At 55.5% G+C, this 24,193-nt stretch overlaps 6 protein-coding genes across 6 annotated transcripts; 4 read left to right on the top strand and 2 right to left on the bottom strand.

Annotated features, from left to right (window-relative positions):
• Positions 1-237: 237 nt before the first annotated feature.
• MONBRDRAFT_8666 (uncharacterized protein) lies at positions 238-3,227 on the bottom strand (the record flags this gene model as incomplete). The annotated part of the gene is made up of 3 exons (XM_001746243.1): positions 238-2,475; positions 2,566-2,985; positions 3,105-3,227. The coding sequence occupies 3 exons, from the start codon at positions 3,225-3,227 to the stop codon at positions 238-240; spliced, it is 2,781 nt and encodes a 926-aa protein (XP_001746295.1).
• Positions 3,228-4,465: 1,238 nt separating this feature from the next.
• Positions 4,466-7,430, bottom strand: MONBRDRAFT_8665 (uncharacterized protein; the record flags this gene model as incomplete). Its single annotated transcript, XM_001746242.1, has 3 exons — positions 4,466-6,667; positions 6,757-7,179; positions 7,269-7,430. 3 exons carry the CDS (start codon positions 7,428-7,430, stop codon positions 4,466-4,468), a joined length of 2,787 nt encoding a protein of 928 aa, XP_001746294.1.
• A 4,540-nt stretch (positions 7,431-11,970) lies between these two features.
• On the top strand, positions 11,971-13,462 carry MONBRDRAFT_25880 (uncharacterized protein; the record flags this gene model as incomplete). Its single annotated transcript, XM_001746361.1, has 5 exons — positions 11,971-12,045; positions 12,161-12,320; positions 12,456-12,607; positions 12,750-12,966; positions 13,110-13,462. The coding sequence occupies 5 exons, from the start codon at positions 11,971-11,973 to the stop codon at positions 13,460-13,462; spliced, it is 957 nt and encodes a 318-aa protein (XP_001746413.1).
• A 605-nt stretch (positions 13,463-14,067) lies between these two features.
• Positions 14,068-15,281, top strand: MONBRDRAFT_37277 (uncharacterized protein). Its single transcript, XM_001746360.1, has 5 exons — positions 14,068-14,180; positions 14,254-14,313; positions 14,477-14,545; positions 14,644-14,724; positions 14,841-15,281. Exons 1-5 carry the CDS (start codon positions 14,079-14,081, stop codon positions 14,889-14,891), a joined length of 363 nt encoding a protein of 120 aa, XP_001746412.1. The 5' UTR covers positions 14,068-14,078; the 3' UTR covers positions 14,892-15,281.
• Positions 15,282-18,253: 2,972 nt separating this feature from the next.
• Positions 18,254-20,512, top strand: MONBRDRAFT_32618 (uncharacterized protein; the record flags this gene model as incomplete). The annotated part of the gene is made up of 9 exons (XM_001746359.1): positions 18,254-18,412; positions 18,502-18,592; positions 18,683-18,801; positions 18,909-19,038; positions 19,249-19,305; positions 19,770-19,831; positions 19,941-20,044; positions 20,196-20,302; positions 20,364-20,512. 9 exons carry the CDS (start codon positions 18,254-18,256, stop codon positions 20,510-20,512), a joined length of 978 nt encoding a protein of 325 aa, XP_001746411.1.
• A 1,136-nt stretch (positions 20,513-21,648) lies between these two features.
• On the top strand, positions 21,649-23,892 carry MONBRDRAFT_32617 (uncharacterized protein). The gene is made up of 8 exons (XM_001746358.1): positions 21,649-21,708; positions 21,794-21,891; positions 22,050-22,139; positions 22,248-22,421; positions 22,528-23,073; positions 23,233-23,337; positions 23,449-23,521; positions 23,627-23,892. Exons 1-8 carry the CDS (start codon positions 21,675-21,677, stop codon positions 23,758-23,760), a joined length of 1,254 nt encoding a protein of 417 aa, XP_001746410.1. The 5' UTR covers positions 21,649-21,674; the 3' UTR covers positions 23,761-23,892.
• The last annotated feature ends 301 nt before the right edge of the window (positions 23,893-24,193 follow it).

Here is a 24,193-nt window from a genome sequence, read left to right as displayed (position 1 = left end):
GTAGGGGCTTGACCACGGTCAAGTGGTAGGTGTGGGATCGGTGCGGGCCAATGGTACAAGGGGGGGGACGAGGAGGGTATATGAGCATCAGAGCATCAATTTGCAAGAAGTGAGGAAAATGGTCCGAGACATCTTCTCTCTCTTTTGATTTTTATTTTGATATCACTTGTCTCTGACACGCGGCAGCTGTGAAGCAAAACGAAACGAGCTGGCGGCTGTTGAAGACTTGCGGATGCTTTACGCATCCGCTGATTCAAAATACTCCACTTCCTGGTAGAGGGCAACGCTGCCTTGATTGCTCGAGGCGAATTCGTTGCTGGCCCAGATGGTGCTGTTGGTCACCCATCCCACCGTACTACGTCCAAGGTAGAGCGAGGCTGTCACCTCGTCAATCGAATACTCGCGCTCATAAGTACCGGTGGTGCCCAGCTTGAACACGTGAATGCGCCCGGCATAAGAATTGGCGCCATACTCGGACACGAGCAAGGCCTTGGTGTAGGGCTCGATCGCCATGGCCGAGCCAAAATAGCCATATGTTTGGAGCTCGTCGCTCTCCAACGTGCCCACCCGAGAAAATGAGGTTCCCGAGCGGCGGTAATGTACCACAATGCCCGTATAGGTAGTGGTTGTAGATGCATACGAACTGCGCGGACAACCCATGAGAAAGTTGATGCCATCCGTCGCCACCGCTTGACCGCAATATTGGGTTGAGCTGGACGTGGGCGGGTAGGCCGTGTAACGCAAGGTGTAGTACGAATTTGACGTGCGCTCATAAATGACAGAGCGACCCCGCGAAGACGAATAACCTTGCTCTCCAACCATCACGTAGGCATTGGCCACTCCCATGTTCATGTACACCGATGTCGAATACTCGTACGTGGTATACCCCGTGTGTACAAACGTGCGGCTCGAAAAGGACGTGCCACTCCAATACAGGAGGCGCATGCCACCTCGGTAGTAATAGGTGCCCGGGCAGCCCACATTGACATATGTGCTGGTTGGACTGACTTCATCAATACTCAGAGTTGAGCCACACAGACCGTAGCGATATGTCGACGAGGTAGTCACATACGAGTAGCGGTTGACAAAGGTAAAGGTACCGTCAGCCTGGCGTCGATATGCGAGAACGGCACCACAATCGCGATAGTAGGAGTACGTGGAATGATCATAGAGCGGGGCTCCAATCATGAGGTAGCTCTTGCTGAGCGCAACGCTTTCGCCAAAGCGAATGGCGGTGTAGGGTGGTGTTGAGGTCGTGGTCGGCCAGGTGATGGATTGGATCAGAGCCGGTTGACTTCCATTTGCGAAGACGCGGTAGATGAACACGTAGCCATAGGTGCTGTAATATGGCGCACCACAGGCCATAATGTCGTCGTAAAAGGAGCAAGATCGACCAAAGTAATCCGAGGAAACGGCAGGACTGCTCAAATACTGGCTGCGTGCCTTTGGCAAAACGCCGAGCAAAAGCTCCTTGACGCCATTCACATCGGACAGAACCTGCTTGCCGCGCAAGCGCACTGTAGCCATTGTGTCCCGATCCACATACTCAAGTCCATTCAAATCGCTGCGAAGATCAGTCATATCGGCAGCGCTGTCAGCCACATTGGCGCTGGCCACCTGAGCCGATCGATAGCTCGTGCTGACCTCGGCCGACACCTCGGCCCGATCCGCTGCCGCCGACGACAAATCCCCCACCATGTCGCCCACCGCACTCGCCAGATCCTGCTGCGCCTGGCCCAGGTCCTCCGAAAACTCCTGCGCATCATCCTTCACGTCCTCAATCGCATCTGCCACGTCCTCGCGCACGTCCACGGCCTCATCAGCCACGTCGTCCAGTCGATCCTCCAGATCGCGCTCGAGGTCATCAATGATATCGGCCACGCTGTCCACGCGGTCATCCAGGACGTCACCAATGCGGTCGTACTCGGCCTCGACGCTGTCAAAGGCAGTGTCGATGGCGTCTTCGAGGCTGGGGAAGGCGCGGGAGACCTGGGCGGCGCGGGACTCGAGGCCGGAGAGTTCCTGGTCGAGGTTGGCGTCGGCGTTGTTGACGACGAGGGTTTGGGCTTGTTCAGCGGCGGTGAGCTGGCTGTTGAGCTGGTTGATCTCGGTGGAGAGGTGAGTGTCCTCGGTACCGAGGAGGGAGCTGATGGAGGACATGAGGGCTTCGATGTTGTTTGAGGAGGACTGGGTTTGGGCGGCGCGCTGTGTGAGCTGATCGCGGGTGGCGTTGAGCTGTTGTTTGAGGGCATCGACGTCGGCGCGCATGGAGCGGAGGAGGACGGCGAGGTGGGTGACGTTGAGGGTGTTGAGGGCACCTTGGAGGAGGACGTCGCCGGTGCTGGTGATTTGGATGCCGTCCGAGGCGACGGTGACGGCGCGGGCCGCGTCACTGGTGCGCAGCTCTGCCTTTTGTCCTTGCATGCTAATGCTCTCAGACGCTGTGGCAGTGATATCAGCACCACGAACATTTGCCTGAAACGAAAGAAGATCATCAGCGTGTGGTGCCGTTTGCCCGCGGCGCGATTGCAGAACATGAAGTAGACAGCGGTAACAGTGACTTACCGACTCTGCAGTGACCAAGACACCGTCTGACTCTCCCATATTGCTGACTGCAATAGACTCATTGGCCTCAAGTGTGTGTGTACCTGCGCCGGTCACTTGGAGTTGATCCGAGATCATTTGCACACTTGTTCCCGTCATGCGGATGGTTGATGCTTGAAAACTGGCCTCTTGGGCTTCAAAGGTCACCCCCACAGCCTCGACGTTGATTTCACGCGCGGCGGTCAGGTCGATCTGGGCCTCTTGTGTGAGATGACCATTGTAACTCAAGCTCACGGCATCGGGGGATCCAGGGTTAACGTCCAATTGCGCTGAATCTGCAGCTATGTCAACGTGGCCCACTTCCAGAGCCATGTCATTGGCAGTCAGGTGCAGCTCATCCTTGTGCACGCGCAGTGGCGTGTCACCGCTACGCAGCTGGGCCTACAAGCAGAGTCAAAATCATAACAAAACATTGATTTGCCGTGAGCGACTCAGTGGGAGAAGCTCCCATCCGCTTGCGTCGTCGAGATCAAGCCATGGGGGTTGTTTGGGTGTCGCACCGTGATTTCCGAGGCCGTCACATCCAGGACTCCATTGTTGGTAGTCAGGCGAGGCGGCTGGCTGGCAACTGAGGCAGCCGCGAGCAGAGCCAGCACACCCACCACCGAGCGTCCCACACCCATGGTGACCAAGGCCCGACTCACACACAAGTGGCCACTGGCCCCCAAAACAAGTCCAGGGATCAAGATCCCAACAACGTGCTGTACCAAGGCAGCAACCCCCGAAACCGTAAGACCCAAAGGGCAACCGACACAAGCAACGTGCCAACCACACCCCACAACGGAAAAAAAAAAACAAGAAGAAAAAGAAGATGAAGACGCCGAAAAGAAAAAAATGGCACTGAAGCACGCCCCCGCGCCAGTACGACAGCAAGCGATCTCTCGTGCAGGAAGGAGCCAAAGGAGCCAAAGGGACAAGCCGGGAGGTGGGGGGGGGGGCCGAAGGCTGTACCTATCTGCATGAGCAGCCATACATGGATGATCAGATGAAAGGGATATCAAGTGTAAATATGCCACACATGTGATACAGCGTTGTCATACTTGTGTGCAGGTTGAAGAAGGGGGCATAGGGGGCAGATGTCATTCGGTTTTAGTAGCAGAGGGCGCTACATTGGGGTGGAAGGTCACTTGTTGCAGTTGAATATCGACTTGTTGCAGTTGTTAACATTAAACATTACTGATATATGAATACTTTCTGTGGCTGGATTAATTAGAGGCGCCTTTAATTTGTGCATCGCGTGCGCTGATCTCGCAGCGACTGGCACGGGCGGGTTAGACCCGTGAGGCAGCAGCAACAGCAGCAGTAGTAGCAGTAGTAGCAGCAGTAGTAGTAGTAGCAGCAGCAGCAGCGTTCGAGGGCGGGCAGCGCGCTTTGTGCGGCGGATGAGTGATTCTGCGTTCGTTATCCCTTTGACAGAGGGCGCTCTTGATTTTGACTATTGATTTTAGGGCAAAAGCCGTTATAAAACAATACAATCTAGTAATTTTAGGGGGCTCGGTAGAATACGATCAGTCTGTATCTAGATTTGTTTGTGTGTGTGTGAACAGCAAGTCGAGTCCGTTGAATGGTATGGGAGGGTGAGAGCAGGCGCAGAAGAAGGTATGACGAGTTCATCTCTTATTCAAAGAAATGACATGCTACTTGAGGAGGAGGTCATCTATTCCATCCCATCCCAAATACCGCCGTATCGAATACTGAGCGGGTTGTTCTTGGATGCGCTTTTGGGCCCGAGTCAATTCGTGGTATGCAAGGCCTATCAGAGCTGACAAGAATCATCACAATTCTTTGAAGACAAACCCAAAAGCAGAAGAACAGAAAAAAAAACAAACTCAATCTTCTACTGATCAGGCAGACGCCCACATTAAAAGAGCTGAATGTTGTTGTACATGGAAACAATGCCACGCGACGAGTTGAAGCTATAATAGCCGGCGAAGAAGCCATCCCCACTAGGAAATCCAATCAGCGTGTGATATCCCAAGTACTCGGATGGCAATGCCCCCGTGAAAACGCGCTCGAGCTCAAACGTGCTACCGCCATTTAAACCGTAGCGGTACACTTGCCCAAGGTTGGCCAGCTCGCCTGGGGCTGCCACAAAGATCTTGCCACCATTGACACTCACGGTCATGCCATAATACATGTTGGCAACATAAGTGGGGAGAGCCGAACGGAGCACTTGCGTTCGAGAAAAGGAGCTACCCGTACGTTTATAGATGACGACTAGACCCTCTTGGCTGAAAGTGGTATCATAGTAAGGACATCCAAAGACAAAGTAGTCGCCATCTGTCGCGGCAGAGAAGCCGCAGTACTGCGAAGATTGCGAGGTTGCTGGATACAAGTACGTCAGCACCGACGTGCTGGACGTACTGGCCCTGAGGTACACAGACGCTCGCCCAGAGTAGGAGCTATAGTAGGTGTCGCCCACAATGACATAATTGCTCGCCGAGTCCATTTGACGATCGTAGTATCCATAGTAAGAGCTACCAGCGGAACCCGTCGAGAGCGTCGAGTACAGCGTCATGATTGAGCTACCCGAGTATCGGACAGAACGCAGATAGGGGGTGCTGCCTGAGCACGCCATCTGAATCACAGCGCTCGATAAGGAATACTCGCCCAGGGCCAGACTGCGACCACAGGCGTGTGATGTGGACGAGAGTTGGTAGCCAGCCACGGCCTCGAAAAGGTTGCTGACGGAGTTTCGCCTAAAGAGAAAGACGCCACCCGAGTTGGAATAGGAGCTCGATGCCTCCAGCAAGGGTGCGCCGACGGCAAGAAAATTGGCCGATAGCGCCACCGACCAGCCAAAGTAGTTGGAGGTCGTATAGACGGTGAGAATGTTGGTAGGCTGAGCGATGGTCTGGACGAGAGTGGCTGTCATCTTCTCGAGATCAACCGTGTAGACCAAGACAGAGCCATAGGTGCCATAGTTTGGCGCACCACAGGCCAGGGTGGTGCCGTTGAAATCACAGCCAGCACCAAACAAATCGGACGTCTCCATCTCCCAGTTGGGTACACGCGAGGTCATGGCGTTGTTCTGGTTGGCGGCCATCATCACAAGCTCTTTGGTGCCATTCACATCGGACAGAACCTGCTTGCCGCGCAAGCGTAGACGTGCCACCATGGCTGCGTCGGGAATGTCAAGGTTGGCAATCGCTTGCTTGAGTGCGCCCGTATCGCTGGCACTGTCGGCCACATTGGCGCTGGCCACCTGAGCCGATCGGTAGCTCGTGCTGACCTCGGCCGACACCTCGGCCCGATCCGCTGCCGCCGACGACAAATCCCCCACCATGTCGCCCACCGCACTCGCCAGATCCTGCTGCGCCTGGCCCAGGTCCTCCGAAAACTCCTGCGCATCATCCTTCACGTCCTCAATCGCATCTGCCACGTCCTCGCGCACGTCCACGGCCTCATCAGCCACGTCGTCCAGTCGATCCTCCAGATCGCGCTCGAGGTCATCAATGATATCGGCCACGCTGTCCACGCGGTCATCCAGGACGTCACCAATGCGGTCGTACTCGGCCTCGACGCTGTCAAAGGCAGTGTCGATGGCGTCTTCGAGGCTGGGGAAGGCGCGGGAGACCTGGGCGGCGCGGGACTCGAGGCCGGAGAGTTCCTGGTCGAGGTTGGCGTCGGCGTTGTTGACGACGAGGGTTTGGGCTTGTTCAGCGGCGGTGAGCTGGCTGTTGAGCTGGTTGATCTCGGTGGAGAGGTGAGTGTCCTCGGTACCGAGGAGGGAGCTGATGGAGGACATGAGGGCTTCGATGTTGTTTGAGGAGGACTGGGTTTGGGCGGCGCGCTGTGTGAGCTGATCGCGGGTGGCGTTGAGCTGTTGTTTGAGGGCATCGACGTCGGCGCGCATGGAGCGGAGGAGGACGGCGAGGTGGGTGACGTTGAGGGTGTTGAGGGCACCTTGGAGGAGGACGTCGCCGGTGCTGGTGATTTGGATGCCGTCCGAGGCGACGGTGACGGCGCGGGCCGCGTCACTGGTACGCAGCTCTGCCTTTTGTCCTTGCAGCTCTAGCGTGGTGGCAGCGTTTATGGCAACGTTGCTGGCACGCACGCCAACCTATTCAAAGCACCCATGATGGGTGTATGAGCTAACGTTGCATGGGGGGTGGTACGGTGAAAGGGGCGAGAGCGTGCGATTGGACACACCTGTTCCGAGTTGACGTGAAGGCCAGCGTTCTCGCCCATATCGCTCAGGGCAATCGAGTTGCTTGCCCGGATGATGCGTGGGCTCTCTCCAACAATGTGCAGATTGTCTGCAATCAGGCCCACCTGGCCACCCGTGACACGAAGGGCTTCGGAGGAGGCGGAGGCTGAAGTGGCTTGGAGCGTGATGGAGTTGGCTTGCATGCGCGCTTCGCCTGTCGTTTCAAGGTTCATCGTGGCTTGGCTGTGGGTGTCGGCATGCGAAGCGTAGGTCAGGCTTGCCGTTTCTTGACCATTGTCAACGGCTAGGGCAAGGGTGGCCGAGTCGAGAGTGGTCGTGATGGTGGTCATGTCGATGGAAGGGGCTTCGAGCGTGATGGCGGCATCCTCAAGCTGCAATGGCTTGGTGCCATCGCGAAGCGTGGTCTATGCATTCAGCACGTATCGTGTGAGAGTGTGCACGTGCCTTATGGCAGCAGGTTTTTCCGAACAAAGTGCTCTCATCTTGGACCAACCTGGATGCGGGTGGGGGCGGTCATGTCGACAATGCCCTGGTCAGTGGAGATGGTGGGTCGGACCGCTTGCGTGCCGGGCAGTACCAACAGCAGCACGGCTGCCACCCGGGCCAGCTGAGCTGGAGCAGCCCATCTCTGGGTGCTGTGGCCAAGTGGTGGCATGGTGCTGTGAAGCGAGTCGAAGTGAGATGATCAGATTCGTTGTGCAAGGTGTATGGTGTAGCGGGGCTGGTGGCTGCTCTCGGGGCCTCCGGGAGATGAGGAGGCCAGGCCGCAGCTGGATACTGCAGACCAAAACAAACAAGACCACAGAAAGGAGGCGAATGTTGATCAGCGGCAGCGCACCTTTTTTCTCAGCTTGCAGCACGTGATTGTCCTCTGCTTCGGGTGAGTCCAGGCGAGGAGGCGAGGAGTACGGGGTCTATCACCAGCAGCAAGCGGACGCGGCGTCGAATCAGCCAGTGAGGGCAAACCTCGATGGATGACCAAGGCCAAGGAAAATGCAGAGGGCGTTACTGCGCGAGAGGGCGCAGGACAACGCCCTCTCGCGCCCATGCACCATTTGCCACTTGACTTCACACACCCCACCCGCATCGTCGTCAAATGTCTTTGTCTCTCCCGTCTCAGATGATGGTACCACGCACTACCAAGCCTTCACCGCCGGTTCCTCGCCTCAAACTCACGCTGCCGTTTCTGTCTTCAATACCCGCATCACTCGCGCTGCCATATCAACTTCACTTTCCACTACAAACCATAACAAGTGAAAGCGAGCCAGTGAGCCGTGTGTGGAGCTCGCTGTGTCTCTGTTGCTATATGGTTTCATCGCTCCATCTCTGATAGCCTTGGTATTTGTGCTCTATACCGATGGGTTTGGACGCTCGTCTCGCTGCTCTCTCTGCTTTTCTCCCGCTACATCGTGCTCTCTCTCCCTCCCTCCCATACACACAGCTGTGAATTTCCGCAATCTCCATAACATGGGACACTACTTGAATAAAAATGCATCAAAGTGTGACAAGTAGATGGTTGTATGATCTCGAGTGGGTAGCGCTTGGAGGAGAGAGTGGAGTATTTGTTACACTTTGCGACAACAACACGGCGATATCACGGCTTCTTTGCCGCGAGTTGTGCGCGTGCCGGCGACGCCTTTTGCAGGGGTCCCGAGAGGATGACGACAGGTCCTTTCTGACATGCGGGCATTGTGGTATCGCTGGAGAAAGCGGGCTCTCTGGTGTCGGACAGACCGTGGGCTAGTCTTGAGCCTCCGTGATTCCCTCAAGGTGAGGAACGCCAGACTGATTCGCCTGTACCTCTCGGCTTGACCAAAACGACACATGATTATCATGACAGTGACTGGGCTGGCCTGCAAGAGCTTATCAAAAAGCCTCATGGCATCGATTAAGGGAAAGGCGTTGATACACGCTGTCATCATGTGAGACGGGCAAAAACTAGGGTATCAACGCACAAATGGGTTAAAGGACACAAATCACAGCCACACCATGAGTTTCGAAAAAAGGAAAAAAAAAAAGGAGAAAAGGAGAAAAAGAAGGAGGTGGAGGAACAAACGCAACAAAACAGAAACACAAGCACAGCCAAGAAAAAGGAGAAAAAGCCGACACACACGTCTGAACAAGCCCCACAGCAAGGGCGGAGGCGGTATAGGAGAAAAGAAAGGGAAGCAATCTGAGCCTCAGGCTCGTCCTGAAACCCCCACCCATCCACTGCATATCAGCACTCGGGAGCTGCCGAGTTGAAAGGCATGTGTATCGTCACATGGCTGTGACCGTCTTGTCCAAGGTCAAGTAGCAACCAAGGATCGATCGGGTGCTGAGGTGACACGCGGTGCGTCACCACAGACACGGGCCAATAGTGGCAGCCCGTTTACCTATCAACCTCACCAAACACAATATCCTGGGTACCAATCAGGGCGACGACGTCAGCCAACATGTGACCCTTGCTCATCATGTCAAGACCAGCCAAGTGAGCGTAGCCCGGGGCCTTGATCTTGCAGCGGTAAGGCTTGCTCGTGCCATCTGAGATCAGATACACGCCTAAGCCACGCACACACACGCACACACGCACAAACCAACGGTATAAGATGGGCCTCTTTGCAATTGAAAACAGACAAACAAAATGGCGCCCCCGCCGGTCGATCAGAGTCCACAAGGCAAGACAACAGACACATACCAAATTCACCCTTGGGGGCCTCGATGGCCGTGTAAGTGGAGCCAGCAGGGACCTGGTAACCCTCCGTGTACAGCTTGAAGTGGTGGATCAGGGCCTCCATGGACGACTGCAGAGTACGTTGAGAACGAGCCAGGTGAGTTGGGCCAAGTTGACCGCACAAATGCAGACGGGGTTCCTCAAAGCCGAGGGCACATGACAAAATAACAGCAACACACACCTTCATCTCTGCGCGCTTGGGAGGTGCAATCTTGGCGTCGTCGACGCGCACCTCGCCTTCAGGCATCTGGTTCAGGCACTGCTCGACAATGCGCAGGGACTGACGCATCTCCTCGCAACGGATGAGGTAACGGTCGTAGCTATCACCCTTGGTGCCCACGGGGACCTCAAAGTCCACCTTATCGTAGGCATCGTAGGGCTGGGTTTTGCGCAGATCCCAAGGGATGCCGCTACCACGGAGCATGGGACCTGAGAAGCCGTAGTTGAGGGCCTGGTCGGCCGTGACCACACCGACATCCACCAGACGCTCCTTCCAGATGCGGTTACCGGTCAGCAGCTCCTCGACTTCATCAACGCGGGCCGCAAAGTGGGACACAAAGTGGTGAATATCGTCCATCAGGCCGATGGGCATGTCCAGAGACACACCACCGGGACGCACGTAGGCGGCGTGCATGCGCGCGCCAGACACGCGTTCGTAAAACTCCATCATCTTCTCACGCTCCTCAAAGAGCCACAGGAAGGGAGTCAGGGCACCAACGTCCATGGCGTGGGTGGTCACGGACATGATATGGTTGAGCAGACGCGTAATCTCGCCAAAAAGCGTGCGGATGTATTTTGCACGCTCGGGCACCTCAATATGCAACAACTTCTCCACGGCCAAAGAATAAGCCTGCGGCACACGGAAACGTTGCGATGTAATGAGCACAAAGGTCACGCCGCACCGCACAGACAGAATAACATCGGAAGGCAAATGTATCAGAGGGAGGGGCATGAAGAACGTGAAGTCAAGGACAAAATTAGGGACCGAGCCGGGTTTGTTCTGGATGGCTGAATTGGGTATAGATTGGCACGGGTTCAGAAATACCTCCCCTGAGACGGGAGGGAAGAAGCAGAGGCGGACCAACCTGCTCGTTGCACATCATTGAGACGTAATCGAGACGGTCAAAATAGGGGAGGGCCTGAAGATACGTCTTGTACTCAATCAGCTTCTCTGTACCACGGTGCAGAAGACCAATGTGGGGATCGCAGCGGCGGACAATTTCACCATCGAGCTCCATGACCAGGCGCAGCACGCCGTGGGCAGCCGGATGCTGGGGACCAAAGTTGATGGTCAGGTTGGAGAGCTCTTGTTCTGGGACGTATTCTAGCGGTTGTGGAGCGATTATTACGCATGAAGCATCAGTATTGGCCAACTGTCAATCGATGTTGCATGGACGTGTACGTGTACGTGTGCGCGCGCGACGCTGCACGTTGTCTCGACGCTGAACAGTAAACTGTGAGCGTACCTTCAATCTCAGAAATGGCCTCGGGCACGGCGAACACATCGTTGTTGAGGTCCTTGAAAAAGCCGGGCTCAACATAAGGGCGCACCTTCTGGTCCTCGACCTCAGTGGCGCGAGGAATTCTGCGCGACACGACCAAATGCGCAAAAGGAGAGAGAGAAAAAAAAAAAACAAGGGTGAAGAAGGAGCGCACGGCATACGTGCAAGAATGACAGCAGCAAGGTAGAGGCGCGCCGTCGACAATAATGCGAAAAGCACGCTTGGTCGGGCGCGTTCTGCTGCGCATGCCTCAAAAAAGTTTCTGGCTCTTGCTCGGTCGAAAAACAAAAGTCAGCAAGGGTCAACTCGCAGCAACGGGGCATCAACTCACGAGGCAGCAGAAGCTGAGGTGTGAACAGAGCGGGCTGCGGCGGTACGCAGGGCCGTCGTGGCGCTGGCAGCGCGGACGAGGGAACGGAGGCCGGCCGCCATCATCTCGGTTGGCGCGCGTTTGAGACAGAGAGGGGGTCGCAAGGCAGCAGGCGGCAAAAAGTGAACGCCAGGTACAACAGCCAAACTAAACAGCTGTTCTTGAATCGCCTTTCTCACCGGCTTTCAAGCCCAGCGGTGAAAAGATGCTTGTTTTTTATCCCTCCCGCATCTCAATCTGACAATCTGCTCGAAGCCACCAGAACAAAAGCGAATGTAACGTTTTGCTGACAATTGAGAGGAGAGAGAGAGAGAGAGAAACGTCGTGTAAGCAACTGCAAGCGTTTCTTATTGCCGTCATCTGCTTACTACTCTTGCACACACACTCAGGAGAGAGAGAGACACACACACGCGCTAATGCATTTTACATCATCATCATCTTCTGACGGTATTGGAGCTGTTGTGCTTGGATTCAGTGTGTGTCGTGGTGGTGTCGTCGGATCGGATCGGATCGGATTAGATCGAGCGGCTGTCGGTTTTTTTGAGCTTGTCGCGTGGGTGCGGTGCTACAACTTTCAGGCATCATGGCTGGTACCTTGACGCTACGCCTCATGCGTGGGGCGGCGCGCTTGCCGGCTGTTTCGACGGGCCTGGTGGCTTTTGGGGCTACTCGCGCTGAGCAAGCGGTACGCACGCGACCCGTCTGGCTGGCTGCATTACCACGGCGGCAGCTCTGGGGTGATTTTGGTGACGCTCATCGCCCTGACCCGCCTTGTCTGGCTTTGCTCTTGTATGCAACAGGGTGTTCAACAATTCCGTGGCATGGCGCGCTACGCTCGTGTGGGTGCCCGCACAGGCGTCATGGGCGAGCCGGCGGCCTCCTCCGTCACCCCATCCTCAGCCAACTGGGTGGCTGGAGGCCTTGCCCTTGCGGGTGTCGTGGGGCTTGGTGTGGTTGGCGGTGAGTGCCGCCCACCTTTTCTTCTTCTTCTTCCTTTTTTCTTCTTTTCCTTTGTGCTTTCGCCTACGCTTTTGGGATGTCTAACTTCATTGCTCACACGATGTCATGTGATGTTGTTGTTATTGTTGGACGCAGCGGCCTTGGCCAGCGGAACCACGGCGGCTGGCACCGTGCATGACAATAGCGTGTGGCAGCCTGCCGTGCGCCAGCGCATCTCCTCCACCTTCACTGCCTTTGGTGCTGGTGTTGTTTTTACGGGCGTGGCCACCGTGGCCCTTTTCCGCGGCGTAAGATCTCAAGCCATGGCACTTGGTGCTCCCCCAAACCGTCACCGATGCGCCGGCCACCTGGTTGCGCTCGGACCTCTGGTTGCGCTCGGACCTACCTTTCCTATTGCCTCACCTTGATTTTGATCCTTGCCTTGGTTAGGGTGCACACATGCTGATGATGGGTCGCCCCATCTTGTCACTCTTTGTTGGCGTGGGCTCCATGTTTGCCACCTCGATGCTGGTCCATTCACTGCCCGCTGAGAACACGGTGGCCAAGTATGGCGCACTGGCCCTCTTCAACACGGCCGTCGCCTTTTCTCTCTGCCCGCTCATGCTCCTCGGGGGCCCCCTTCTCCTGCGTGCCGCCGCCGTGACTGGTACGTTTGCCCGCTCGCTTCATCTCTCGCTTCATCCTTTTCCTATTACCTGCTTCCTCCCCCTCTCTTTGACCGGCCACACTTTGGTGTTGTTGCGCTCATGTGTGTTTGCTTTGCGGCCGCCTGCACGTCGTGACGCATAGGTGGCATCGTGGGGTCCTTGTCCATTGTGGCTGCCAACTCGCCCTCGGACCAGTTTCTGTGGATGGCAGGTCCCCTTGCCATGGGTCTGGGTGCCGTAGTGGTCAGCTCACTGGGCGCAGCGTTTCTGCCCTCGATGCGCTTTGCTCCCATGCTGCACAAAGTCTCCCTGTACGGTGGCCTCGTCGTCTTCTCCGGCTTTGTCCTGTACGACACGTCACTGATCATCGAGAACGCCAAGCGCAAACTCAAGTTTGATCCCGTGGGCGAGAGCATGCGTGTCTACATGGATGCCATTAACATTTTTGTGCGCATTGCCCAGATCATGGCTATGAACAACAACAACCGCCGCTAAGCAGTGGACTGCTGTCCCGTTTTCCATTCCCATCATCTTTTCTTCTTGCGCGCGTTCGCTTTCTTCTCCTTATTTCTTCGTCAGCCGTTTCAATGTGAGGTGTCAAACTCCCAAGTGTCGCGTGCGTGTGTTCACGTGGCGCGACACCAGGGCTCCATTGCCGCCTCGCCTCTTCGGCTCGATACGCCAAGGCTGGGCCTTTCTGTCAATCCATTCGTTCAATTCACACATCAATGCCGTATTAAAATGTCAGCAAAAATAATTATGAATTGGTTGAGCCACAAAAAATTCCGTTTGATCAACAGTAAAAAAACTTGGCCGTCTCACTTTTACTCTCTTGTGGTACGACGTGCGACCAGCTCAAAGTGTGTGTGTGTGTGTGAGGGGATGTGCAAATGGCAGCGTGCAGGGGAGGGGGGGTTCAGGGACAAGAAGAGGGTGTCAGTGCCGTGGCCAGTGGCGATGGCATCTCCGCACCGCTGTGGCGCTGCATGACTACATTCTGGGTGCTGCCTAGCATGTTTTATGTTTGCCGTAGTCTCACTCAAAAGCTTTTTCCTTGACTCACGGCCATGCCGCTTTGGTCCATCGGTTTTGCCACAGTACTGCTCTGAGAATGGCGTCGCAAACTGCTGCAGTCGCGCGAGGCGTGATCAGTGCCTCGGCGCAGGACGCCCGTGTCAGCGCCCTGGGCCTCTACCGTGCCTGGTCCCGTCAGGTACGGCCTTGAACCGTGCCCTTTCTACCTTGTCCTGAGATCAGCTCCTACTCACTTATTATTTTTCGCTTAGATCCCCTTCATCATTGAGCTCTTCCGTCTCGACAAGACCGAGGAGGAGTGCCGCGCCAAGGTACGGGCTGAGCACCCTCATTCACTCTGGTTATGCGCTCTGCGTACTGGCTATCCGTGCGCTTGCCTGCTCGTTCAGCCCATTTGCCTAGCCCAGTGTAGCGCCGGCTTTTATGCTATCCTTCTTCCTTCTTTTGAATGCCAATGCCATGATGTTGTTTTAGCTCAAGGAAAAGTTTTTGATCAACAAGAATGTCCAAGATGTGCGACAGATTGATATGCTCGTGATCAAGGTGAGGTTGCTGCGTTTCAATTCGACCAAGCTTCTTGACCAACATGCAGGCATACCGTGCAGTAGCTCCTCTCAATGCCGGGGAACTCCTTTTAACAGGGCAAGATGGAACTCGAGGAGACACTCAAGGTTTGGAAGCAGACGACCCATGTCATGCGCTTTTTCGAGGACCCTCAAACGGTATGCCCCACTGCAAATCAATATTTCTTCATTACCCATCTCCCAAGGTTTCATTGCACCAATGCACGCGCCCACGCACACCGCCGGTCTCACTCCCTGTCTTTACGCGCCGGTAGAACATGAACCCTCCTAAGCCCTTCATGGACAAGTTTCTCGACGGCCGATAAATGCTAGGCCTGTTGGAGTCTCCGCTCCAGTCCTGTTGTCACCGTGTACCCCTCTCTTGGCAATTCCCAACATCTTTGTCGACCCGTTCCTGTCTCTTTCCCCATTTCGGATTGCTCGGGGCTGGTCCACAGGTTCTCCTTGAGTCTGCGCGCCGTGCGCCATTCTCGATGTGCTGACCTAGTCCCAGCGTCTCACTTTCTTGCGCTCTTCGGATCTGACGTCTTTTGTGTTTTTTTTTTCTGCTTTTTGTTCAATCCTCTCCCTGCAATTAGCTCTTTCATTGGCGTTATGGCGCTGATGCTTACAAGTCGTCCTGCCACTGCGGCGGATGACGAAATGAATGAGCGCAAATAGAGGCGTCTCTGAAGCTTAGTTGATTCACCACGAATACCGTTTGCGATTTGGTCAGATTATGCTTCCGACATTATCATGTCAGGATCCTCTTCAAAGTCAGCCAATGATGCACCTACGGTGCGAAGGGGTAGGGTGCTATGAAGCCAAAAGGCCCTCTCGCCGACGACCAACGTGCTACAAGCAAGGATAATCGAATAAAGATCAAAGAAAGAGGGTGCGAACATACCAAAAAAGTGGGTGGTGACAAAGCCTTTTGAGTTGGAGACTCGACGCCCGACTTCACTCGCGGGACTTTGCCCGAAACCCACATGTGCAAGGCTGTACTGGTCACCATTGGGCCTCTTGGCCCAGTTGCTATGCCACACACACACACACGCACACACAAGAGCGCATGAGCTATGTCCCAACAGCCAATCCAGTAGGGGCCCAAGGCATGAAGCGGCCCTGACGAATCCCATACCGGACGAGGCTGCTCCGATGTATGCGAAAGAGCTGGGCGGCAAGTAGAAGACAACAGACAATGACTGCAACTAAAGATGGGCGTTTCAAAGTCAGATGATGAGACCTGGCCGACGAGACGAGTCAGACACGGTCCAGACTGGGGATGTGTTCAGCAAAGGCAAAGACGGGCGTCTACAAGCCCAAGACCCGTACCAATAATCCAGAGCTTAGGCGCGTAGTGCCCCGAGCGTTGCTGGAGCAAGTTGTTGTTGTCAATTGGGGCCGGCGTGCTCGAGTCGAAGGGATGGGGCTGACTTGGCCTCGCCGTCGTTGGGCCACGCGTGGAGGAAGCTTTGCGGGTGCTTGAGAAGGGCGGTGCTGTACTGGTGGTGGCTTCAAGGGGAGTTGTATGGGACGATGATGCCGGCAAAGAAGGGCTGGCGGTTGGCAAGGCTGAGGTGGTGCCCTGCTTGCGATAACTGTAAAACCTAGAGACAAGGCATGAGCGTGCCCTTCCATCAGAGCAAGCGGGGAAAGGTGCAAGGCTTCTGCATGCATACACAACTGAGCAGCAAGCAGACTGTGGAGAACATACGCGCCCGTGGTGGCAACGCCACCTTCTTGACCCTCACTGCGCAAGATGTAACAACTATGATGCGTTCAGCGGGTGCATGCCATGCATCGGTGAAGGCCATTAAGGTGCGGGACCTGAAAATGTTGTGCGTCTCAGATCACACAGCAGTGCGGGTGCTTACTCGTCCTGGTTGGCATTATAAACGTAACATGTGCACCGTGGCTGTCGTGGACGATCCAGCCGCAGCGCCAAAATGAATCGGCGGACCCCGAAATGTGAGATGAGCAATTGCAAAAAAACTGTTGATGGCAAGTGCGGGTTGGTTTACGAGCGTACTTCCTGGATGCAGAGTTGCATGCAACCGGCCCAACTGGCGGTCACGACCCGGATCTGCGCAGCTGGGTTCAAAGTGGAAGAGAAGCGTCGCCCGGTGCTGGCACCGCGAACCGCACCCTGCATACACGAGAGAGATGGGGCAGGAGGTCGCGGTGAGACAAAGTGCGTTTTTAAGAGCCGGAGCGAAGTCATTCAAGCCTAGCAAGGGGGCGGGGGCAAACCTCATAAACGAGTTCAAAGGAGGCGTTGTTGATGGGATCGGGCAAGGCGTGACCGACGGGGACCATGTGTTGAATGACGGGCGCCAGGAACGAGCCGGCCTGGCCTTCAGACACAAACTCAAGCGAGGCCGGCACTGCCGACATGTAGGTCTGGCCCGTTGCGGAGTCCCAAGCGCGCAGGGCAAACCGGAGTGGTGGTGCAGCTCGAGAGGACATGCCTAGAGCGATGAAAAAGGCGGTTTGCTCGAGTACTGGATTGACGGGCGGAAGGACATTGAGCACCACGCCATGGATTTCCGACGGATCCGTGGGGTTGACAGCGGCTAGGCGACTGCCATTGGCAAAGGCCACCCGCTCATTGGTCTCGGCATCAAATACCTATCGAGCAGGGCCGTGGAAAGTCGCTTCGAGTGAGAGACCCGTTGCCAGCTGGGAGAAAGGAGACCCTCTGTTGCTATCACGCCCTTGCTGAACATGCCAACAGCACAATCGCGGGCCACACCACGGTGAGAAGGCTCATGACGAGATCGTATTTGCCCAGCGGGACGGTCCAGTCTGGGGGTTCAAATCGAGGGCTGGACAATTCAGACTCAGGCCCCCCAGCACATGCCTCTGCCAAGACGCAGGTCACACACGTTGTGAGAGAAGTCGGGACAAATAAGTGAGCACGGACAGTTTGTCGGCGGCAGCACGTACCAAGGCTCACGAGAAAAAGAAGAAGCCACAGTCCAAGCGATGGAGCAGCCAGGGTCGAGATGGCGGTGGCAGGCCTGCGCCGAACGTATCGGCAAGGCGCAGCGCGCCCGAATAGCGATATCATTGCGCCAGAGAGGGAAAAGGGACGCCACGAAACTCGATGGGAACAGCCGACGTGGCCTTCAAATGCACGAAACCAAGCACCCCCCACCACCCCGCACCCCCGCCTTTCCCCCTCTTCAAGCGCGAGGCAGAAAACCAAAAGTCATTGCCAACCTGCCAACCGTCAATCATGCAAGCCATGCACCCTGTTGGGGCAACGATGTTCCAGTGAGCACCCAGCGGGCAAGCTTGACCGACGTTTGATGACGCCTTATGGTGTCGTCCCCTTTGACCCATTTTGGCGGGAAAATGACCCATTTGTCGACATTTCTTTGTGTGTGTGTGTGTGTGTGGCGTTTTCCTTCTTCTTGTTCTTCTTCTTCTTGTTGTTGTTATTGTTGTTGTCGGTGCGCTCGAGCCGAAAGAGGTACAAACGCGGTACTCGGGTCGACTTTGCTGGTTTGTGGTCTCGGGGGTTGGGGGGAAGATTGCATTTTGACGGGATTCTCGCCAGCCTCTGGATGAAAACTCTTTCTTGAACACGCATGGTGAACCACGTTGTGGCGGCCGTTGATTGCAGCACGCGGCGTTAGATTGACATTGTGCTGCACGACTCGCCTTCAAAGTCCAGATGACCATGTCTCTCGCGAATGCAGCGCTAAGTTGGATCATGGGACTGGTCTTTGCCGCCAGCGTGGTCCTATTTCTTGCCGTTCATCATCGACGCCGGCAGCGCCGCGTCCAATATTTCAGCAATCCTGGCAATCGCAGCGCCGTTCTCAATCGCGAGTTCTTGGTAAGGCCATATATGCGGTCGTCTGGCCTCGCCTGCGAGGACTTGTCTGACCGGTGCTGCACACTCTTCGCCACCTTGGTGCTTGCTAGCTGGCCGCCAGCCGTCTCGATGCGACTGGCGTGACCGAGCTGGCAAATTTGGGCGCAGATCCGCAGGCCACCACACAAACCTACGGCGACGGTGCGTTCCCTTGTACCCAGGCTCTGGCCTCCTTACGCGGTGGCCTGGCCTTGATCTGAGTGATCTGCCCTGGCCCATGTTGTTTCTTAGGCATGTATCATCTGGCCCTGCATGCCATGGCCTTGATCGGTGAGCCACGAATCGAGATCTTACAGGCCCTTCGCGATGCCGGCTGCAACCCTGACCAGCGCGATGGCTGTGGCCGCACGGTAGCGCAGCGCGCACGCTCCTGCTTTCGCATCCGCCTGCCCATCCTTCACACACACACAACCCCTCACCGTCGTTTCCACCTTTTATCCCTCGCCGCCTCTCATAGGCCAGTGCATTGGCCGAGTGTTTGTTCCTAGAGGGCCTACCAGAAGATCTGATCACCCCACCACGCCACTGCGATCCTGCCTTTATGACGCCCCAGCCACATACGGCCGTCTCCTACTCGACACAGGACCGTGCGCGTCATGTCATTGCGCGCCGCGTTCTGCCCTTTGCCCTCTAATCGAGAAACCAAAGAAAAATAAAATTTAATGCTGACATTGCATTCTCTCTCTCTCTTCAAAAGTCTGACAAAAATGTCGAGTCAGACTTGGGGACACAGGATTAACAACCAAATAAAGTGAATCAGTTGAGCCGGAAAAACGATTTGTATTTGATACAGTCAGACAAAACCGTCAAGATGGCCGGCATCAGCGTTCCCATCAAGATCATGCACGAAGGCGGTACGTCCCTCTCGGGTCCACAGCCCGGCCAACCGCCATGGTTCAAGGACCGGGTGGTGGCAGCACAGCGCTTGGGGACAGGCCGATGGACACGTGGGGGAGGAGGAAAAACCCCCAGAGGCGATTGGCTTGTCTCTTGTCTTTTTTTTCTTTTCTTTTCGGGATGAATTTTGTACCTCTGTGGCTGAGCGGAGGGCCAGGCGCTCGCCAAGAGCAACGGCCCGGCATCTGCTCTCCACGGATGGCTCAAAAGCGTGTTCTTGATGTGGCCATGGCGTGTGTGGTGTTGCATTGGCAACTATCATGCCGTGCTTGGTCTACTTGTTTTGATTCGCCTTGCTGCTGCTTCTTCTTCTTTTTTTTTCAATGGTCCATCGACATTCAACGTCAGCTCCCTTGTGACACTGGCTGGGCTCATGCTGGTCTGGACCTTTCCGTGCACGGGTTTGATTTGGAAATGATAGAGGGCCATGTCGTGACCATTGAGCTGAAGAATGGCGAAATTTACCGTGGCAAGCTTGTGGAGGTCAGTGCTCAACACATCGGGTGCACTTTTTTTTTTTTTCCCAGTCTTGTTTGCTCGGACACTGATGTCACGGCGTGGCTTTGGCATGATGGGGAACCACCTTTTTTAGGCTGAGGATAACATGAACTCGCAGCTCCGGGATGTGACCTTTACGGCCCGCGATGGCCAGGTGGCACACGTCGAGTCGGTCTACATTCGTGGTAGCAAAATTAGGTGTGATGTTTTTTGACTCTCAAGTTGCCCTGACAAATCTTGGCGCGTCGCAATGGGCCTTTGCTCCTTTCCTCCTACAACCTTCTGCATCAATCCTGTTCTGTGAATTTTGGACTCAAAAGTGGCTCGTTTGTGCCAATGCATGGTGCAGGTTTTTCGTTCTGCCCGACATGCTCAAGAACGCCCCCATGTTCAAGCGGGCGTCGGCCAAGGGCATGACTGCTGGCCGCGGCAAGACGGCCATTCTCCGCGCGCAAGGTTTGAAGCTTGCATTCTTAACCATCTCGCTCATTCACACGCTTGTGCTAGAACGACACAGCACTCGGCAAACTTTGGGCTGCACATGCACAAAGCTCATGCTCGTTTCTCGTGGTGGATGCCTACCTTGTTCGCTCGGCTCGTTTTGCAGCGGCGGCCAAGGCAGCAAGCCGGGGTCGTGGTGCCGGTCGCGGTCATCAATACCGATAAACTTGTTGCTTTTTCTGCGTGTTCGTCTCGTGCCCGTGTTTTCTCTCTCTACTCTCTCTTTTGTCTCTTCGTTCCGCTGTCTCTTCCCTTGTTACTCCTGTCGCTGTCGTTGGATATCCGTCTCCTGTCCCCGAGTGGCTTCTTGCCGTCCATGAACCGTGTTTCCGTGCCGCCTACTCCTGGACTCGAGTCGGCATGCTTGTTGGATGAGACTGCGACGTTGCATGTGGTGGGTTGCTGCCACCGCAAATTTCAAGTCACGGGCGCTCTCTGAGCGCCCGCGCAATGCCCTTTGCCGGGTGGTGTGGTAAAGGGTGTGGCCCAAGTCGCGTTGCCGAGGTGACAACCTCATTCCTCGACCTGGCCACTGAATGGCGCTGAAAGAAAAAAAATGGAAAAATCCTTATCGACCCCTGATACTTTCTCCCGCCCGCATGCGCTCGTGTGAAGCTACTTTCAAAGCAGCCACGCACAGGACCGGCCTGGCTTCCGATCAATACACACCTTCACTCGCGCGCAGTCATTTGATTTTGTCCGACAGCGTCGCAAACAAAACATTAGAGAGGGATTTAGAGAGAGAGATTTAGAGAGAGCGCGAGAGACTTCAAGAGGGAGGGAGAGATATTCAGAAACAGAAGAGTTTGAGAGAGAGAGAGAGAATTGAATTGGTTTGGTCGGTTTGAGAAAAGAGCGAAGACACAGAGAGAGAGAGAGAGGGAGAGAGAGAGAGATGAAGAAACAGGGGAAAAGCTCAAAAGCAAAGAGAGAGGGAGGGAGATGGTTTTTCTTCCATTCCGTTCCTCTTGTGTGCTATTTTTTTACTCCAAAAAGGTGTGTGCGTCAACTCCTTCTCCTTCGCCTCCTCCGCCTCCTCTCCTGCAACTGGTGCTGGTGACTGGTGGCTGGTGGCTGGTGCCGATAGTACTACTGCTGTGTTTGCCGCTTTGGCGTTTGGGTACTTGTCGCGGGTTCTTTGGGTGGCGTTGATCTTTCTGTCTCTGTCTCTGTCTTGGCTCTTTTGTGGTTGCACGCGGTGTGGCTTGGTCGAGGTTTGAATTGCACCCCCCCCCCTCCCCTCTCGCACGGCACTCACGCGGGTCTTGTTTGCAATGATGGCGATCTGTGATGCATTTTGCAGTAGCGTGTCATCTTCATCTCCATCATGGCCCTCTCTGCTGTTGCCACCGCCGTTTCCGGTATGTATTTCCTGTGCACGAGGCCGCAGCGTAGATCGAGAGACCGTCACGTGACTTTGCTGACTTGGCGTTCTCCTCGACGTAGCCTCGCGCCTGGCGCTGCGCTCGACCGTCCGCAGCGTCGTTGCACGTCGCACCATGTTCCAGGATACCGTCTCTGATCTGACCGAAGATCAGGAGGAGGTATGTACCGCAGAGCGATAGAGCATTGGGGTTGCAATATCCACACGCTACCCGCTCCTAGAGAAGAAATTTGAGGAACATAAAAAAATGCAGAACCAGCGTTGCTTTGGCCTTTGGCTTCTTCTGCTCAACTCGGCACTATCAATCATAACCATCAGATGCGCCGCACGGTGCGCGACTTTGTCAACAAGGAGCTGGCTCCCTATGCGGATCAAATCGACCGCGACAATGGTTGGGATCAATTGCGTGTAAGTCCCCATCTCCGTCGTTTTTCAAGCCTTTCTCGAGTGTAGCACGGGTACATACGGCTGGCACTCGCTTCCCCTCCTCATCCAAATCATGCCCGATTGTGACAGCCCTTCTGGCAAAAGCTGGGTGACATGGGTCTCCTGGGCGTGACGGCGCCCGCCGAGTATGGCGGCTCAGAGCTTGGCTACACCGAGCACGTCTTGGCCATGGAGGAGCTGTCTCGCGCCTCAGGCGCCATCGCCCTCTCCTATGGTGCTCACAGCAACCTCTGCGTCAACCAGGCAGGCTCCATCATGCTGGCATTGCCTTTTTTCGTTGCTCCATTTGGCTCCACAGGGGGTTTGCCTGCAGCCGTGCTTATGCTGACCCGGTGCTGCTGGCATGTAGATTGTGCGCAACGGCAACGCCGAGCAAAAGGCCAAGTATCTGCCCAAGCTGATCTCAGGCGAGCACATTGGTGCGCTGGCCATGTCCGAGCCTGGCTCGGGATCTGATGTCGTGTCCATGCGCCTCAAGGCCGAGGACAAGGGGGACCACTACGTCCTCAACGGCAACAAGTTCTGGATCACCAACGGCCCGGATGCCGACGTCCTCGTGGTTTACGCCAAAACCGACATGGCTGCCCACCAGCGTGGTATCACTGCTTTCCTCATTGAGCGTGACTTTGAGGGCTTCAGCTCGGCCCAGAAACTCGACAAGCTCGGCATGCGTGGCTCCAACACCTGCGAACTCGTGTTCGAAAACTGCAAGGTCCCCAAGGAGAATGTCCTCGGCGAGGTCAACAAGGGTGTCTACGTTCTCATGAGTGGCCTCGATCTCGAGCGCCTTGTTCTGTCGGGCGGCCCCCTTGGTCTCATGCAGGCAGCCATGGACATTACCCTCGATTACGTGCACACCCGCGAGCAGTTTGGTCAGCGCATTGGTGAATTTCAGGTATGGCCGCAACAGTTGCAGCCATGCCGCCATCTCGGTGACCTTGAACAGCGTCACTGCGTGCGCCTTGGGAAGCCCAGTTTGAGAACGTTTGGTTTTGTGGTGGTGGTCGATTCAGGGTCTATGCTCACGCGCGACACGGTTTGCTTTGACTTGCAGTTGATGCAAGGCAAGCTGGCGGACATGTACACTCGCCTGACTGCCAACCGCGCATACGTCTACAGTGTGGCAAAGAAGTGCGACCAGGGTCGCGCCGACCCCAAGGTGCGTTTGCTTGAAAGTCGTCACCTCTGCCAGAGTTGGGGGCCAAGTTTATAACCGTGTTTGGACGGGTTCGCGCGCTCGCTTACGTCTCATTTTCTCTCATATCCATAGGATTGTGCTGGTGTGATTCTCTACTCGGCCGAAGCAGCCACCCAAGTGGCGCTCGATGCCATCCAGTGCCTTGGTGAGTGTGTGAGAGAGAGTGGGCCTGCGTGCGTGCGTGCGTGCTTCACAGTAACCGACACGAATCACTTACAGCCTGGTGAATTGGTTTTCCACTGATCAACAGGCGGCAACGGTTACATCAACGATTACCCCACCGGCCGCATCCTTCGTGATGCCAAGCTTTACGAGATTGGCGCTGGTACCTCCGAGGTCCGCCGCCTCATCATTGGCCGCGCCTTTAACAACATGTACAAGTAAACACACTTTCCCTCCCACGTCATGCTCCACGAATTCAGGCACCACTCTCGCACCGCAGCAGAAGCAATGTTGTGTTTGCCGTGCGACCGTCTCTGAGTCGAGTGGCGCGACAGTCGAATCTAAGCAAATTTTCTTTTCTCTGATTTTCCTTCCATCGCACTCTTTCCATCCGATGTCAATTGCGCAGCAGGCTTTGCTCTCGGCTCGACTCTGCAAGATCGTCAGCTCCCTTCCAAGTGACAGGGTCCTGGCAACACAGATTCGTCAACCTCCAGACAGGAAGATAGATGAATGCAGTCACGGCCAAGTGAACAATGATCTCTTGTTGTACACACACACACACACACACACACACACACACACACACACACACACACACACACACACACACACACACACACACACACACACACACACACACACACACACACAC

Source organism: Monosiga brevicollis, genomic scaffold (assembly GCF_000002865.3).
Source record: "Monosiga brevicollis MX1 MONBRscaffold_12 genomic scaffold, whole genome shotgun sequence".
NCBI lineage: Eukaryota > Choanoflagellata > Craspedida > Salpingoecidae > Monosiga > Monosiga brevicollis.
The sequence above is the reverse complement of the archived record's forward strand: the minus strand, read 5'-3'. Positions and strand labels throughout refer to the sequence as shown.